Here is a 17,354-nt window from a genome sequence, read left to right as displayed (position 1 = left end):
TGACAAGTCACTTATCACCAGCCAAAATTGCAAATGGTAAGGTTCTATTCATGTTCATTTTTCGATTTTTGATGAACTTTAAATTTTAAATTTTTTCAATGTTTGAAGATCTGATTTAAATTTAATTTAAGTAAGCCAAAAATGAGAGGAAAATCAAAATTTTATAAAATTGACCTACAAGAAACAAAGCTGAAATTTAGGATATAGGTACCTATCTTATTTTCGACTTGCCAAATCGATTGAAAACTGTTTCAATACCCTTTTGAGTTGTTGCCACAAAATGCCACTGGCTCTTGCCACTTAAGCAATGTCTGAGAACCTTTTGCGAACCGAAACTGAGAACCAGTAATATTCTAAGGTTCTAAGAACCACCACCATCACAACCAATTCAATTTGAAACGGTTTTCAACCCTGCTTGCCAGTGCCCAGTCCCAGTCCCAGTGCCATAGACAAGTGAAGTGAAAGCGTAATATTTTCATTTCAAGTTCTCAAGTTTTTTTTCGTTCTAAATATTTCAATAGGTTTTTATTAATTAAATTAAAATTTTTTTCTCAGTTCATGTTTATTGTTTTCACGTTTTTAGAAAATGTGTATAATTATTAATTTTTCTTGTAGAGTGTTGTAGAAATCCGTAACTGTAACCGTAACCATACCGCATCGGTTGCAATGTTGCCAACGGTCACGTCAAGAAAACTTGCAACGTGTGAGACGAAAAAACGAAAACAAACAATTAATTTTTATTGATAATGTATAAATTTGTTGATAACATAACCGGCTAACCGGGCTTAGGGCTTACTTCAAATTTCAGTATTTTATACAGGTAACTTTTAAACGAATAATCCGATGAATGGTGTATTGTAATTTGAAAAAAATTTCCTCACAAGAACAGACGTTTGTAATAAGAAACCCATTAAATAATTTTATCGACGCATGTGTCAACAATATGGATTTATCTGATGGTTTTTCTGAAGAGAAATCCGAGCAGGGTATGCTTGGAACTTACAGTGATCATCTTACCTCAAACCAGTTCAATAATAATATCTCGTTTAAGATCGAAAATGATGCTTATCCGTCTGCTCAAGAAAAGTAAGTCGACTCTTTAAAAAAACTATCGCCTTTCAACATCTTTTTCTAATTTGTTGTTGAAACAATGCATCTTTTATTTTAATAGCGACGAGCTTTACGAAATTCAAAGCAATACTGAAGAGCAATTTACAAAAAATGAAGACCTATGCGTCGTATGTGGACATGTCTCAGCGTACGAATTTTTTAGGTAAGTAAACAGTAATTTGCGTACCCATGTACAGTGCACATGTAACTATTGATTTCTCATTCTAATTAGCTTGAATTTTTTAAATTCTAGTTTCCCGATCAATGCTGATATTCGACAGCAGTGGGCGAAGTTTTGTGATATAAATTTAGATAGAATAAAACCACATTTTCGGCTATGTGATGGACATTTTAAACCCGAAGACTACCAAATCTCGATGCAACGTAGAGTATTGATGCCGACAAGTGTTCCAACTTTACGACCAAAAGTGAAACACAACTTCATGTCTTCGATTAGTCAGAGCTTTCAATTCGGTACAGATGTAATTAGTTTCTCAATGCCAAAGTTGAATATAAACACATCGCAAAATACGATCTGCAGCTCGGACTTTGAAAGTAAAATACATTAATTTATTATCATACTCGTCGTCTTCGATAACCACGATATAATTTGATAATTTTGGTTTTGGTTTAGGAAATACTACCATCGACGATGCTCCTAATAAAGAATTGTGCGAAAATTTTAAAGATATTACGAATAATCAGGACACCATTCCTCCAAAGACAGCGAAATCGACATCGACGAAAAACTGGAAACATGAAAAGTGTCACCTATTAGAGAAAAATTTACGATCAGAAATTTTCAGATTGAAAATACGATGTTCTCGTCTCGAAGATACTGTAGCCAACTTTGAAAATAAAATCAAGCAACAGGTTGAAGAGTGTTTAGGTTAGTACCATCGACGACGTAGTTCTTATTGCATATATTTATCTTTAAAATTTATCGTTATTTGCAGGGGGAAAATATTAGATTATTTTTACTTCAATTTTCTGTTTCTTTGTTCATTTTTCAGGTACACGAACAAATACTGCCGGAAATGTTGCGAGAGATATTCAAAACTCGACTTTATCGATTAACGCTTCCTCAGAAAAATCGGTGCACAATCTTTGTAATACGGAGGCACGAACTGATCAACGTTCTGTAAAAGGTCAGTAGATATTTAGTATTAGTCAACTTACAATTTCAATAAGTTTTGTTCCAAAAACTATCAATTTATGAAGTGCATTCATGTTCATTCAACTTTTGTAGTGCTCTACATAATCTAATAATCCTGAAGTTTTTACTTTTTTTAATTTCATTTTTACATGATAATTAATTGTTGGAAAATGAAGTGAGAAAACAGATAGCTCATTTGCTATTAGTTTCAATCATTTTTATATGACTCGGAAAATAAGGTCCAGTAAATATACTTCCTTGTATTGGTGAAATAAACAACTTCGAACTATGTTTTTCAGATGCGCTTGTAGGATCTGCCGAGCATGTAACCGAAGATGGTTACTGTACGGATACCAGTGTGGCTTCTCTAGCTATATCGATCGACGATCCTCAGACGATAGAAGTAAAATCAGAACTATTTACCGAAGAAGGTTAGTAATTACGTTAGTTTGTGGAACATGTGGTGTCATCCTAAGGGTTATTTTAAAGCAAAATTGCCAACTAAAAGTGTTTCTGGATTTTCAGTTAGGCTCGATGAACCTGCCGAAAAGGTTGCCGAAGATAATCACTTTGTAAATTCGACTATTTCTCCCAGAGAAATATCTACTGACCGTCTTCATTATGCGAAGGCGAACTTCAAACATGTTCCCATAAGAGGTGAGTAAGAAATCATAGGTATTTTAGAATTATTATTATGGTGTCTGTCATGAGAAGAAACACGCTGTTGGCCTTATACGTGTATTTTTTTTTTTTTCAGTAGTGAACGCAGAAACTTCCAGAATTGTAGCTGAAAATAATCGCTATCCTGTGATTACGTTTTCTTCAGAAAATTCGAATAGCAGACGTTGCAGTACAGAGGATTCACTTGAGCAACATTTCGAAGAAGGTGAGTGTAAAGTAAGAGTACATCGGGTGATTTCATTTTTTTTTTAATTTAATTTTTCGGTACCTTTTTTATTTTTTGAATTTGACTACTCACCTGCTGAGTATAAGAGTACGAATATTTTCAAATTGAGAGGTAAACAAAATTCTATATAAAAAATGAATTATTTCTTTATTTCTCCAAAGAAGATGTACCAGTTAGTTCCCTACCTCCGTTTTAATTCCAATTTTTATTTTTCTGTAGCACCTCCGGAACCGGAATATTCTGACGAAGATAGTCAATCTCCAAATTCTACCATTCCTTTCTCAGAAAAATCGTTAGAGAGACGTAATAACGTAGAGGCGCGAGCAGGATGCTCAAAAAATCAAGAAAACTCCGGTCAAGGTCGGATTACTCGATCTGCAAAACAGAAAAAACATCTCCCAAGCGTAGAAAAGCCAACGCGAAACTCCAGCAGTGTTTCAAACAAGGTTAGTACGTCAATATACTACATTAGGGTAGATGGTAGGGGGAAAAAATGTAAGAGGATTTCGATCGAAATTAGTGAAGACGTGTACTTCAAGTTTAAAGTTGCTCGGAAAAAAAATTAGTTCTGGAGGTGCTCCTGAAGGAAAGATATGGATCCTCGAAAAAGGAGCGTTTTCGCGATTTTTTTTCGCTCTAGCTCCCACCAACCTTTTTTTTTAAAGAAGAATAGCCCAGTTACAAAAGTGTAAAGGTAGATAGGTAGCTTATAGTTATGTATTGTTTAAGATTCCGCATAAATCTACTCCCATTGAATATTCCAGAGCACTTTTAGGGTTCTACTGAAGGATTGGAATGGGATATTTACAAATCTCGTATTTTCGAGTGAATTCGTGTTTTGAAAATTTTTTCTTTCGAAATATTTCACATTTGTTGAGCCAAAATACCGAATATAAGTCAATATTTCAGAATGCAGTGGTGCCAATTTTTAGCAATTATTGCTATAAAATTTCTGAAAACCAAAAAATTTTTAGTTTGATAAGTTTTTAGCTGCTGATCTCGTGAGACTACATTCTGGTGTGAAACCATTTTCTTGCCAAACGTGTAGCAAACGTTTCACTCAAAAAAACATTTTACTCGGCACCAACGAACTCATAATAAAAAGAATCCCTTCAAATGCCGCATATGCAACCGACAATTCAAGTATGATCGCTATAGAACAGTGCACGAAATTATCCATGTGGAGGACCGTCGTTTAGAGTGTGCCCATTGTGGCCACAAATTCCGCCATAAGAGCACCCTAGTCAATCACGTATCATCTAAATGTACCTACTTAAATATCAATACCTGTCTAAATGTGTTCAGATTCAAATGTGTGTTGTCCTAGTTTTGTTTTTGTTTTTTTTTTGAATGTGAAAAAAACTTGACTTAGAGAAATTTTTTTTTTTTTTCAAAATCTATTAATCGATTAATGAAGTAATCAAAATCTAATCAGATCACAGTTGATTGAAGAATCTCTCAACTCTATGGTTGATGTATTTTCTTGAATTTTCACAACATCTCACAATATTTTTTGAACTGTGCAGAACTAGTAGATCGAAGGGTCATGCAAAAATTTGTAATCAGCCGAAATTCCAAATGATAAAGTGCATTTTTTGATTTTTAGTTAATTTTTGAAAATCAATCCGAAAATACATATGTAAGAAAAAAATCAAAATTTTACCATTTTGACCTGGAAAGCTAAAATTTGGGATAGGTCCAATTTCCGAGCTGCCAAATGAATAGAAAACGGTTTACAACCATTTTGAGCAATTTTGAGCAATTTTGGAGCCTAAAAGTTGAAACTCCGAAATCCGTTCTGTAAACTGATTACAATGCGCCATGAAGTCGGCTGCAGGTGGATTTCAAGTCATTTTGGAGCCTCCAGTGACTTTTTGAAAATTCTTGGAATCTGCAATAGTTTTTTTAAACTTGAATATCCCATAAAATTTCATTAGGTGCAGTTTCAAGCGGTTTTTTGAAAACTCCTACAGGGGGTCCACTCTCATGGAAAACATGGAAAAGTCAGGGAATTTGGTGGATGTTTTGTAACTTCCACGCAAAATCCATCGAATTAGAAAAAAAAACGATCAATTGCAAATTTCAGATAAAGACCTGAGATGAAAAGAAAACAAAAAATAAATTCCTCACCTTAAAAAAAAAACCTCGTTTTCGGGCAACTCGAAATAAAAATTTTCAAAAGCTCTCGCTTCGCTTGGGTCAGTTTGTTTTGACTTGCCAAAAACACTGGATACCATGTCCTACAGCCTCCAGAACATTTATCAGGTCATCCCCACCCCATTTTAGGTTGGAGAAACCATAGTCTACCCCTATTTTTGATCCCCTCACCCCTAAAATTGACCTAGGGGGTCCAAATTTTCAGCATAGAAGGAGAGAGTGCCCCTTGAGTGCTTTTTGCAGGATTCAACCTTCCAACACCATTTGACCCCTCTCCAGGGTCAAAAAAGTGTATTTTTACATGTTTTTTGACGTTTAGCCAAACCTACAGCCCCTTCAAATTGATGTAAAGGTAGAGGGTCCAAATTTTCACAGTACAAATGTGTTTTTCAATGTTTAGCCAAGCCTACAGTCCCTCGAAATTGACTTAAAGGGTCCAAGTTTTCACAGTACAATGGGAGGATGTACCCAAAGTGCCAACGCAATTTTGAAAAAAGCACAACGTGAATTTGATAAAATAGCACAACTGAAATTTGCAAAAAAAAGCACTGCACGATTTTGAAAAAAAGCCCTACTTACACAATTTTGAAAAAAAGCACAACACGATTTTGAAAAAAAAGCACAACGCGATTTTGAAAAAAAGCACAACGCAATTTCAAAAAAAAACAATGCAAATTTGAAAAAAAGTACAACGTGATTTCGAAAAAAAACAACACAAATTGAAAAAAAATCACAATGCAAACTTTCAAAAAAAGCACACAGTGCAAATTTGAAAACAAAACGCGATTCTGAAAAAAGAGCACAACGCGGTTTTGAAAAAAAGCACAACGCGAATTTGAAGAAAAAAGCACAACGTGATTTTGAAAAAAAAAGCAACACGATTTTGAAAAAAAGCACAACGTGATTCCGAATACACTATGCTATTCTAAAAGCTCCAGAGCACAACGTGATGTATCTCAAAAGCATAATGCGACTCCAAAAGCACTGTAGTACTGTGAGAACCTCTTGGGAGCACAGCAAAATCACAAATGACTGGTGTGATTTGATTCTGAAAGGGTAACCACCTGCTTTCATTGTCTAGGTACTGAACTTGTGTAAATGAAACACCTGCAGGTGTTCTAAAAACATTTCTCAAAATTGAACAATAGAGAAAATTTTATAACCCCTGTGGTGTTACATTTATGTATAAGCGAGAGCGAGACAATAGGCGGCAAATCACTTTGATTTATAACTTTTAGAGAATAACCAAATTTGAAATGTTTGAAATTGAACAATGGGAAAGATAACACTGTAGATAAGAATATTTTACGACCCCCTGCAGTGTTACATTTTAAAACTGATGTCGGCTTCACTTTTGATAAATATAACGCCGCAGGGGTCGTCTTCGCTTTTGATAAAATCCTTTCCCTTGTTCAATTTTGAAAAGTAAATTCGAAAATTGAACAATAGAAAAAATTTTAGAACCCCTGTGGTGTTACATAAATTTTGAAATTTAACTGAAGTTGGTTTCACTTTTGATATGGCCCTTTTCCCCTTTTTATTCTTTTTTTGGTACAAATTTTCGTAATTAATTGCAATTACTCAAGAAGCTACTTGAGTAATTGTAATTATAATTACGGCATTACATGCCTCAAGTTAGACCTCATCTACCTATGAAAATTTCAAGAAAATTGGCCCATCCATCTAAGAGAACATTTGTTCCAAAAAAATTTTCACTTTCAGAACGAAAAATGGCGGCCATTTTAATTGACAGGTCAGCCACAATCGCGGATTTTGCTTTCCAACGTAGGACTCACGCGAAATTTTTTGACCCGGAGAAAGCTAGATCGAAAGAGCATGAAAAAATTAATCGCCAGTGAAAAAAATTCAAATTATACCAACTAAATTGACATTGAACGCGGAAATTTGGGATATTCCTATTTTTGAGCTGGCAAATCGATTGCGTTTTAAGCAATTCTGAAGCCTTCTGCAGATATTTGTAATTCACTCTGTCCAATACGCGACAAAGTTAATTAAGACAGATTTTATGACACGTTTTGAAAAACAGGAGTTTCTAAAAAGCTTTTGGGGAGCTTCAAAACGTTTTGAAACTGCCTGCATTCCATCGCGGAATTAGTGTCAAACATCGGATGTAAACTTAATTTCATGTTTCAACCACAAATGGAGAAGGAAGGGTAATATATCGAATATTCGCATGATGAAATTAAATTGGAGTGGAGAAATAATGATTAATTTTTGGCACTTTTGGTTTTTTTTTCGAGCTTGGAAAATTTGCTTAAGGCTTCAGTAGTTTCCAAAAATTCGGTGAAGGCTCTGAAACTAGGTACATTGGTACAACTTGAAATCTACGTGCGATCGATTTAATAGAGTATTGAAATTAGTTTACAGAATGAATTTCAGATTTTCTAACTTCATTTGATGAGATTTTGTGGAAATTCCTAGTTTTAAAAATCTGCTGGAGACCACAAAACTGCCCGAAATGCTTTGTTACAATTTTAAATCGATTTAGCCGGTCGAAAACTGGACATATCCTAAATTTCAGCTTTCTAGATCAATTAGGTAAAGTTCCAAAATTTCTTGCTAATTGTATGTTCAAAAGCAAAATCTGTAATTTCGGCTGAACTGTCAATCAATCCAAATGCCGGCCATTTCGTTAGCAGAACCATCTTTTTTTTTGTTGGCAAGTTTGTTTTACCGACTTTGCCGTGAAACGGAAAAGTAAGGTATTGTATTTGTCATGATGGTTGAGGATTTGGGTGGGGGTGGGTTTTCTTGACGTTTTGAAGTGTGCTGATCACGATAAGACATATGGCGCAAAACGAGATAAATTTATATATATATTTATTTATATATAGCCGCATACAGGTAAACTCATAACGTTTTGTATAAACAGCAATCTCAAGACCCCTCTGTAACTTCGTTGATGTGCATACGCTCGACGCGTCACCCCATAGGCCTGATAGTACTCGATGTTAGGCCGCGTTATATTCGTTAACTTGATTTTTGGGTCACCTGTGGAAAGGTATTTCATTACCAGAACATCAATTTTTCAGAAAAGCTTTTTTTTAAAAGTCTCATACGTCTCTGTTTTTCGCAAATGCTTTTTTAACAAAGCATCCTACAGAAAAATAACCAGCTCTGAGCAGAAAGGAAATTTAATTCTCTACAATTTCCTTCATTGCATTTTTTTCCTAGGGTTCATACTTTTCCCATAAAATCAATGTTTAGATTGAAAAACACGAAAATTTGGACCTGTATAATCAACTTAAAATTAAAATTCAGCAGTCAAAAATTTATTTTAGACGATTTTTGACCACGCCATGTGAAAGAGGACATCTTCAACCACCAAAATCACCAAAAAGAATGTAAAAAACGTAAAAAATGATTCTTGGCAATAAACACCTTTTCCTCATGTCCTTGTACATAGTAATTAGCCTATGTACTCATTTGAAAATTGAGTCAAAAGAGAAAGTGTATAAACGGCAATCTCACGTCCCTGCTCAAACTTTGCCAGTAGACTCCCCACACCTTGTAGATTCATATGGCACCTCATCGAAAAGTCACGTCCTAAAAAGGTTACGAGTTTGTCAAAACGTTATGAGTTTGCTGGTTAATCTAGAAAAAAGTTACGAGTTTACCCCCTAGAATATTTATATATTTATTTATATATTTATTTATTTATATATCAATTTATGTATAAATTTGTGTCACGCTGAACTCAAAAGCTCCGAACTTTAAGTCGAAACTGATGATGGCAAAATATTGCTTTGATACTGAACTAGAGAAATTTTTAATTTGGTCGAAATCGGTTCAGCCATTTACGAGATATGAACGTTTAAGTGTGTTTCAACGTTATGGATAAGCAGAAATTTGTGTAAACCCTTATATCTCGCAAACGGCTCACCCCCAACAAACAGATGGGGTGGTTAGGGTGTGTAGGTTGCAGATTGGTACGCCGAAGGTCGGGTGTTCGAATCCCGCGCGAGTCAAGAGGAGAAAATTTTTTGTTGATTTTTTTGTTAATTTTTTTGTTAATTTTATCCGTCCAAAATTTTTTTGCCATAAAAAATCAAAATTTTTCAAAAATTTCTAGTGTAATTTTTGTTTTAACAAAAAACATTAAGTTTTTGGTAAATAGCCAGTAAATTTTGATAATTTTTTTTTTTTTGTTAATTAATAGTAATTTTTAGTAAATAAAATGATTAGTTATTTTTGGTGAATTACTCGTAATTAAAGTTGGTCGAAAATTTTGGTAAATTGCTTGGGTAATTTTTGGTAAATTGGTAAAGTTTGGTAAATTGGTAAAAACCTTTGACAGTAAATTACTGGGGTAATTAAAATTCGGTAAAAAATTGGTAAATTAGTGAGGAAATGTCTCGTAAATTACTGAGGTGAATGTTGGTAAATTGCTAGGGTAATTTTTGGTAAAATGGAAAATTGGTAAATTAGTGGGTAATGTCTGGTAAATTACTGAGGTAAATGTTAGTAAATTGCTGGGGTAATTTTTGGTAAATTCGTAAATTTTTGTAAAGTTGTAAATTTTGGTAAATTAATAAATTTGGGTAAATTCGTAAATTTTGGTAAATTTGTAAATTTTGGTAAATTGGTAAATTTTAGTAAATTGGTAAATTTTGGTAAATTGGTAAATTTTGGTAAAATGGTAAATTTTGGTAAATTGATAAATTTTGATAAATTCGTAAATTTTAGTGAATTGGTAAATTTTGGTAAATCGGTAAATTTTGGTAAATCTGTAAATTTTGGTAAATTGGTGAATTTTGGTAAATTGGTAAATTTTGGTAAATTGGTAAATTTCAGTAAATAGCTAAATTTCAATTCTGGATATAAATTAAGCCATTAAAAACCTCTAAATTTTGGTAAATCGGTAAATTTAGGTAAATTGGTAAATTTTGGTAAATAGGTAAATTTTGGTAAATGGGTAAATTTTGGTAAAATGGTAAAATTTGGTAAATCGGTAAATTTTGGTAAATCAGTAAATTTTGGTAAATTGGTAAATTTTGGTAAATTGGTAAATTGGTAAATTTCGGTAAATAGGTAAATTTTGGTGAATAGGTAAGTTTCAGTAAATAGGTAAATGTCGGTAAATAGGGTAAATTGGTAAATTTTGGTAAATTGGTAAATTTTGGTAAATAGCTAAATTTCGGTAAATTGGTAAATTTCGGTAATAATTTTGTTTTTTGTCAACAATTTTCCTGATATATTATTCCACTTGTAATATGACGGTTACGTCTTCATAAGTACGCTAATTTTTATTTGAAAATCAATTTCATAAAAGTGTAATATGATGGCTACTTATGATTGACTATTTTATTTTGTCGATGTTTTCGACTTTTCGTATTCATTAAATCGGTAAATTTGGGTACTTCCGCGCATTTTGATAAATTGGTAAATTTTTAAGTAATGTCTGGTAAATTACTGAGATAAATGTTGGTAAATTACTGGGGTATATTTAGAGCAAAGTCGGTTGATCTTGCGAACTGCGCAAGATGTTTTTTATTTTTAAAATGGTGTAAGATGTCTCCTTTAAGAAAAAAGTTGTCCCAGTGGATCGGTGAGGGAGGGGGGATGCATCTATTCCTATTGCCACATGAGGAACTATAAGTGGTTTTGGATTTTAGTGGGGTTGGCTTAGATCGACGCAGAATCTCAAATGCTACATTTTGGAACTGGTCATTTGTCTCAAAACAAGTGATGTAGTGGCTATAAAGCGAACACTCCGCCAAATTTTTTCGAAAATAGGCCTTCTGTGAGTCTCTCTTTGTACGGGCATAATATTAAACAATAAACATTTCATTTTGGTATTTATAGGGCACAACTAGCTGGCAACAGATAGAAATTATTTCAAAGAAAAGCACGTGTCATTTGCGATATGATTTTTTTTCTTGTAGGTAGAGGGGCAGATGCAGGATTCATTCCCTTACTGCTGCGATATTTGTGGTACGAAGTCTTCCAGTAAACGTGATTGGACAAGACACCAGCAGCAAGAACATTCGAAGCCGTTTCACTGCCAAGTCTGTAACAAGCAGTTTGCTCACAAAAGCCGTTTTATTGCACATGGATTGACACATAGTGAAAAGAAAGACTACAAATGCAGCATTTGTGACGCACGATTCAAGCACAATTTCAGTAAATTGAAGCACGAACGCATGCATGCGAAAGGAGGTTGTTTCGAGTGCCCTGATTGCGGAAAAAAGTTTTCCGATAAACATCATCTCATTAGACACCTGAGACTGCATTCGGGTGTAAAACCGTTTTCTTGCCAAACGTGTGGCAAAAGTTTTACTCGAAAAGATCATCTTACTCAGCACCAACGGATCCACAGTAAAGAGAAACCCTTCAAATGCCGCATTTGCAACAAACACTTCAGTCACCAAGGGGCTAAGGCAGAACATGAACGTTTCCATGTGAAGGTCCCACTTCCTTCAAAGGTACCAAATTACAAATCTTGTCTGACATTAGAGTACCTTAGAGTCAAACCCAGAATTCTCCACTTTTCACCATTTTGAGAAAAACGCAAAAAACTGATGAAAGGTGGGAATCAGTAGTAGCAGGTTTCTGATCTCGCCTATATATAGTGCTTCAGGTAACAATCGAATTGACAGAAAAAAAAAATTTTCAAGTCTTTCCATAGCAGTAATTCACGATACCATTTTGGAGAATTCTGGTTTTGACTCCAAGTTTGTAAAAAATATCGAAAATACACGAAAACGCATGATAAAATGAGGGATAATTTTAGATTCAAGTCTGTTGAAAGTATCTCAAGGTTGTTTATAGTCGACTAGAATGAAAAAAAATTTGTTTTGAAGTATTTTTTTTCAAAGTTTGACTCGAACTCGGTACTTTGAACCCCCTAACCATCATGGTATCGAATGGGGTAAAATGTTGAATGGCAATTGATGCGTACCTACTAAATGTACCCAAAACGACCATAATCTCATTTTTGAAAATTTTGGACATTTTTCGGAATTTCACTCTGACCCGGTACTTTGGACCCCCCCTGACTGCGTCATTGTGTCAGGTAGGTATTTGTATCAATGTTTTTTGTACCGTCGAACCCGAATTTGCAATCATTTTTTCGATTCCAAGGGGAGGGGGGTGAGACCATGTAGGGGAGTAGGTCTATTTTTCACAAAAAATCGACATGTATATCAAAATGTAGGTTTTCAAGGACGCTGATTTCAGAAATGCTATCAGTTTTTCATTTTGGTTGAAGCTAAGGGGATGATACTGCATTCAAGGGGTGGGGGATGAAATTTTTCACAAAAAATCGACATGTATATCGAAATGTAGGTTTTCAAGGATGCTGATTTCAGAAATTCTATCGATTTTTCATTTGTGTTTAAGCCAAGGGGATGATACTGCATTAGAGAAAAGAAAGCTTGTGCTATTCGTACAATTTTTGACAAAATGAGAATTGCTTTTTCACTTCATTGTGAGTTATAAAAATATTTTTCCAACTTTTTCCTCGGGTAGCTTTCTCAACCTCATTCTCACATTATTCTTATGAGAGGTCTAAGCGTACATTTACATGGAGAAAGTGTCTTTGGAATGAAAAAATGAGATATGAAAGGCTTGTTAAATTATCATGATTATGGAATACATAGTAAAATCATATTCAAGATGCACAAATTTTTTATGCCACAATTTTTATTCTAAAAAATCTTTATCTGGTAACTAGCCACTCACGTTAATACCACGAATAATCGGAAATATTTGAACAAAATTATGTCGAATTTATTCAGACTCTCACTTCTCTGAGCCGGAACACAAAATGTAATTGAAAGAAAAAGATTGATGTACATGTCGATTTTTTGTGAAAAATTTCACCCCTCACCTCTCGAATGCTTTTTCATCCCTTTGGGATCAACTCAAATGAAAAACTGTTAGCATTTCTGAAATAAGTATCCTTGAAAACCTACATTTCGATATATATGTCGATTTTTTGTAAAAAATTTCATCCCCCACCCCTTGAATGCAGTATCATCCCCTTGGCTTAAACACAAATGAAAAATCGATAGAATTTCTGAAATCAGCATCCTTGAAAACCTACATTTCGATATACATGTCGATTTTTTGTGAAAAATTTCATCCCCCACCCCTTGAATGCAGTATCATCCCCTTAGCTTCAACCAAAATGAAAAACTGATAGCATTTCTGAAATCAGCGTCCTTGAAAACCTACATTTTGATATACATGTCGATTTTTTGTGAAAAATAGACCTACTCCCCTATATGGTCTCACCCCCCTCCCCTTGGAATCGAAAAAATTATCGCAAATTCGGGTTCGACGGTACAAAAAACATTGATGCAAACATCATCACCTCGGTTGTAAGAAAATGTACACTTAAGTAGATTACATTTCTAAAATTGATTCAACATAAGCAAGATGAGGGTCAAATTTGACCCCCTCCACTACCTCCCAGGAGGAGCGTAAAAAGTGCCTCCGAGTCTTATTCGATGGCATTTGCTTTGTAGTATTCGAAAATTGACATTAGAACCTTCCCCCGCTAATTGTATCCGGTGCACAGTTCAAAAACCCCGATTTTTGCAAGAAAATGCCGGAAAAACGCCAATTTTTAACCCCTTTGGACCCCTCTGTACACCCAGGGTAGAGATATGCGAAAGTATTGATGGTCGATTCGCATTGTAATTGACCTGTAGAATCCGAAAATGACCATAAAAATGTCGATGGAAGGTCAACGTGTCGTCTAGGGTTAAAAAACTGTAATTTTGGGGTATTTTTGAGAAAAATGCAAAAACTTCACTCAGAAAATCTCAAATTTGAGGCATGCCTTTTCCTCAGATTTTGAAAGTAATGGTATATTCGAACTCAGCGGGGTTCAATCATATGGAATTGACTCCAATATTGCCCGGTTAGCCCCATTTGGAAAAATGGGAGGTTGAACCCTCCCCCCCCAAATCACCCTCATTCCCCTCCTATGGGACTTGGCGATTGCCTCCCGGGCTTAAAAATTTTCTTCTGGTGTCCTTGTTCATCATACCAAATTTCAAAGCTTTATCATAATTTGTCGTTTATCGCCCAGAATATGCATTTTGCCACTGAACAATAATACCTAACAAAATGACGGCCATTTTGATTGACAGGTCAGCTGAAATCGCAGAATTTGCTTTTCGACATTGAAATTTTTGAGCTGGACAAAGCTATATCAAAATAGGTATAGCTTGCAGAAATTCATCGCCAGCCAAAATTTCTGGGTCCGGAGTGCATTTTTCAGATTTGTGGTGAAATTTTGAAAATCATAATTATGTGGGCTAAAAGAGAGGAAAAAAATCAAAGTTCTACCAAATTGACCTTGAAAGCTATATAATTTGGGATATTCCCTATTTTCGAGCTGTGAAATCGATTGGAAACGGTTTCTAACCGTTTTGAGCAGTTCTTGAGCCTGCAGCACATTTTTGTAACTTAAGATTTCCATCAAAATTTCATCAACCAAGTTGGAAATTCAAAATTCATTGTAGAGAATTTAATTCTCTTTGAGATCACTGTCAACAGATTTTTGCCAAGACGTACGGTTCTTCCGGTAAATGCGGAAAACTAAAGGACAAAAATTTGTTAAACATTTTTCATGTTGTGCAAATCTGGTACCTTGGTAATGGGCCACCCTGTATATAGTCCATTTTGGTATTTATGAGGCATAACTAGTTGGTAATACAATTATTCATAAGAAAAGGACATGTCATTTGTACTACATAATATGATATTGTTTTCCTGTAGGTAGTGGTACAGATGCAGGATTCATTGTCATACTGCTGCGATTTTTGTGGTATAAAGTTTTCCTGTAAACGTGATTGGACTAGACACCAGCATCAACATACGAAGCCGTTTCACTGCCAAGTCTGTGCCAAACAGTTTCCTAATAAAAGCAGTTTAATTAAACATGGATTGACACATAGTGAAAACAAACCCTTCAAATGCCGCCTTTGTGACGTACGATTCAAGTCGAATACTAGTAAATTGACACACGAACGCGTGCATCATGTGGAAGGAGCTCGTTTCGAATGCGCTATTTGCGGAGTAAAGGTTCTCTATAAAGGTCATCTCGTCACACACCTGAGAGTACATTCCGGTGAGAAACCGTTTTCTTGCCAAAAGTGCAGCAAACGTTTTTCATTGAAATGCAATCTTATTAAACACCAAAGGACGCATAGTAGAGAGAACCCCTTTAAATGCCGCATATGCAACAAAAAATTCAAGGGTGATTACTATAGGACAGTGCACGAACGTTCCCATGCAAAGGGACCTCGTTTTGAGTGTGCCCATTGCGGCAACAAATTCCGCTGTGAGAGGACTCTAGCGAATCACGTATCATCTAAATGTAATTAAATATCAGTAATTGACTAATTGAGTAAGTACCTAATTTTCTGAATGTGTACGGATTGAAATTTTTTCTTCCTTTGTTTTGTTTCTTCTTTAAGGTGATAGAAGCTTGACCTGAGTTATAAGGTTAACTATACCGATTTCTTAAATTCAGTCTTGTGCTTCAATTTTTTTATACTTATATTATGGGGAAAAAATACACAATGGTATTTTATGTTTGCGTATTTTTTTCTTCTTCAAAGTCTATCGATTAATGAAGTAATCAAAATCCAATCACAGTGAATTATAGAATCTCTCAATTTGATAGTCGATCTATTTTTTTAAAAATTATTGCAATTTTCTGGACAATTCTGTCACGTTTTCAAAAATTACTTCGTGCAAAATGCCACTTTTACCCAATTTTTCAGGAGTTAACGCATCATTTCTCAGAGAATTTTTCTCCTCCTTTCAGCCTACCTTCGCAAATAATGAGGAAAATATGTTTTGTGACAATTTTAATCGATATAACTGCGGCACAAATCTCCCCTAACCTCTTTTCCTCTTCCTTCAACATTACCAGATTTCATAATTTCAAATTTGTCTGATTTTTAGTGAGCGATGACATGTAGTAACATAGAAAAATATATACATAGATAATATGTAAGTAGGCAAGGTAGTAAAATTATTGTGAATCCGGTAAGGTAAGTGACAATTGGAATAATCTACACCGCCCCTTTCAGATCCTCAGAAATAGCTTTTTTCTCGAAGGGGCATGCACCCAAAGGACCAAACTTGAGCGAACTTGCCCAAAAAAAAAAAAAAAAATGGACCCTACTAATGAAATGGAGCCCACATTGATTGACAGGTCACCCAAAATCGCAGATTTTGTTTTCCAACGTGGTACTAGCACAACATTTTTGAACTGGACAAAGCCACTGTAAGCCAGATTGTAAAAGTATGCACAAATTTTATCACCAGCCAAAATTGCAAATGGTAAGGTTCATTTTTCGATTTTTGATGAATATTTTCGAAGATCTGATTCAAGTAAGCCAAAAATGAGAGGAAAATCAAAATTTTAAGAAAATTGACCTACAAAGCTGAAATTTGGAATATATATCTTATTTTCGCTTTTTCGCCTTGCCAAATCGATTGAAAACGGTTTCAAAACCGTTTTGAGTAGTTGCCACTGGCACTGGCACTTGCTAGTAGCAGGTATGTTAACCTTAATGAAAAAAATTTCGGTTAGGGTTAAAGGTTACATTTTCTTTCCATGTTGATTATTTCGGTTACAGTTTTGGTAAAAATTAATAGATGAATAAAGGTTACAGTTACGGTTACAGCTGCAGATTTTTGATGGAATTTTTTCAGTTAATTTGGGTTACAGTTACGGTTTTTTTTTATGGAGTCAAATTTTTAAAACTTGGAATTTTCAAGGCTAATATAAAATGAAAAATCACCAAAAAGTCTCATTTTTCTGTTGAAAATTTCTAAAGTGTCACTTTTTTGCTAAAAATTAGGTCTAAAATGTTGCTCTTTTACTTTTACACAACGTTTCAATTTCCCCCCAAAAAATTCCAAAAAAGATTTAAAAATTTCAATTTTTTCAAAAATTTTCAAATTAGCTCTGTGTTATGCTTAAATTCATAAATTGTTGAAATCTCGCTTTTTTGCCAGTAATCACTAAACGTT

General features: G+C 34.6%; 1 protein-coding gene across 2 annotated transcripts; it reads left to right on the top strand.

The window, feature by feature from the left end:
* Positions 1 to 693: 693 nt before the first annotated feature.
* Positions 694 to 15,900, top strand: LOC135849101 (zinc finger protein 37-like). 2 transcript variants are annotated; one of them, XM_065369312.1, is made up of 11 exons: positions 694 to 1,086; positions 1,172 to 1,273; positions 1,364 to 1,665; positions 1,745 to 1,999; positions 2,124 to 2,258; positions 2,566 to 2,697; positions 2,792 to 2,923; positions 3,027 to 3,152; positions 3,393 to 3,619; positions 11,237 to 11,776; positions 15,084 to 15,900. In XM_065369312.1, the coding sequence occupies exons 1-11, from the start codon at positions 848 to 850 to the stop codon at positions 15,690 to 15,692; spliced, it is 2,799 nt and encodes a 932-aa protein (XP_065225384.1). In that variant the 5' UTR covers positions 694 to 847; the 3' UTR covers positions 15,693 to 15,900. The 2 variants fall into 2 exon arrangements, with proteins under 2 accessions (XP_065225384.1, XP_065225382.1); XM_065369310.1 differs by having other exon boundaries at positions 697 to 1,086; positions 3,024 to 3,152.
* The last annotated feature ends 1,454 nt before the right edge of the window (positions 15,901 to 17,354 follow it).

The sequence above is a fragment of the Planococcus citri genome, chromosome 5 (genome assembly GCF_950023065.1).
Source record: "Planococcus citri chromosome 5, ihPlaCitr1.1, whole genome shotgun sequence".
Classification (NCBI taxonomy): Eukaryota; Metazoa; Arthropoda; class Insecta; order Hemiptera; family Pseudococcidae; genus Planococcus; species Planococcus citri.
This window is presented reverse-complemented; position numbering and strand designations above follow the sequence as displayed.

Bases quoted from the DNA above. Each gene is read 5' to 3' on its own strand.
- LOC135849101 (XM_065369310.1), top strand. From the start codon at position 848: ATGGTGTATTGTAATTTGAAAAAAATTTCCTCACAAGAACAGACGTTT. The intron at 2,259-2,565 runs GTCAGTAGATAT...TATGTTTTTCAG, and splicing joins TGATCAACGTTCTGTAAAAG to ATGCGCTTGTAGGATCTGCC. The intron at 3,153-3,392 runs GTGAGTGTAAAG...ATTTTTCTGTAG, and splicing joins TGAGCAACATTTCGAAGAAG to CACCTCCGGAACCGGAATAT.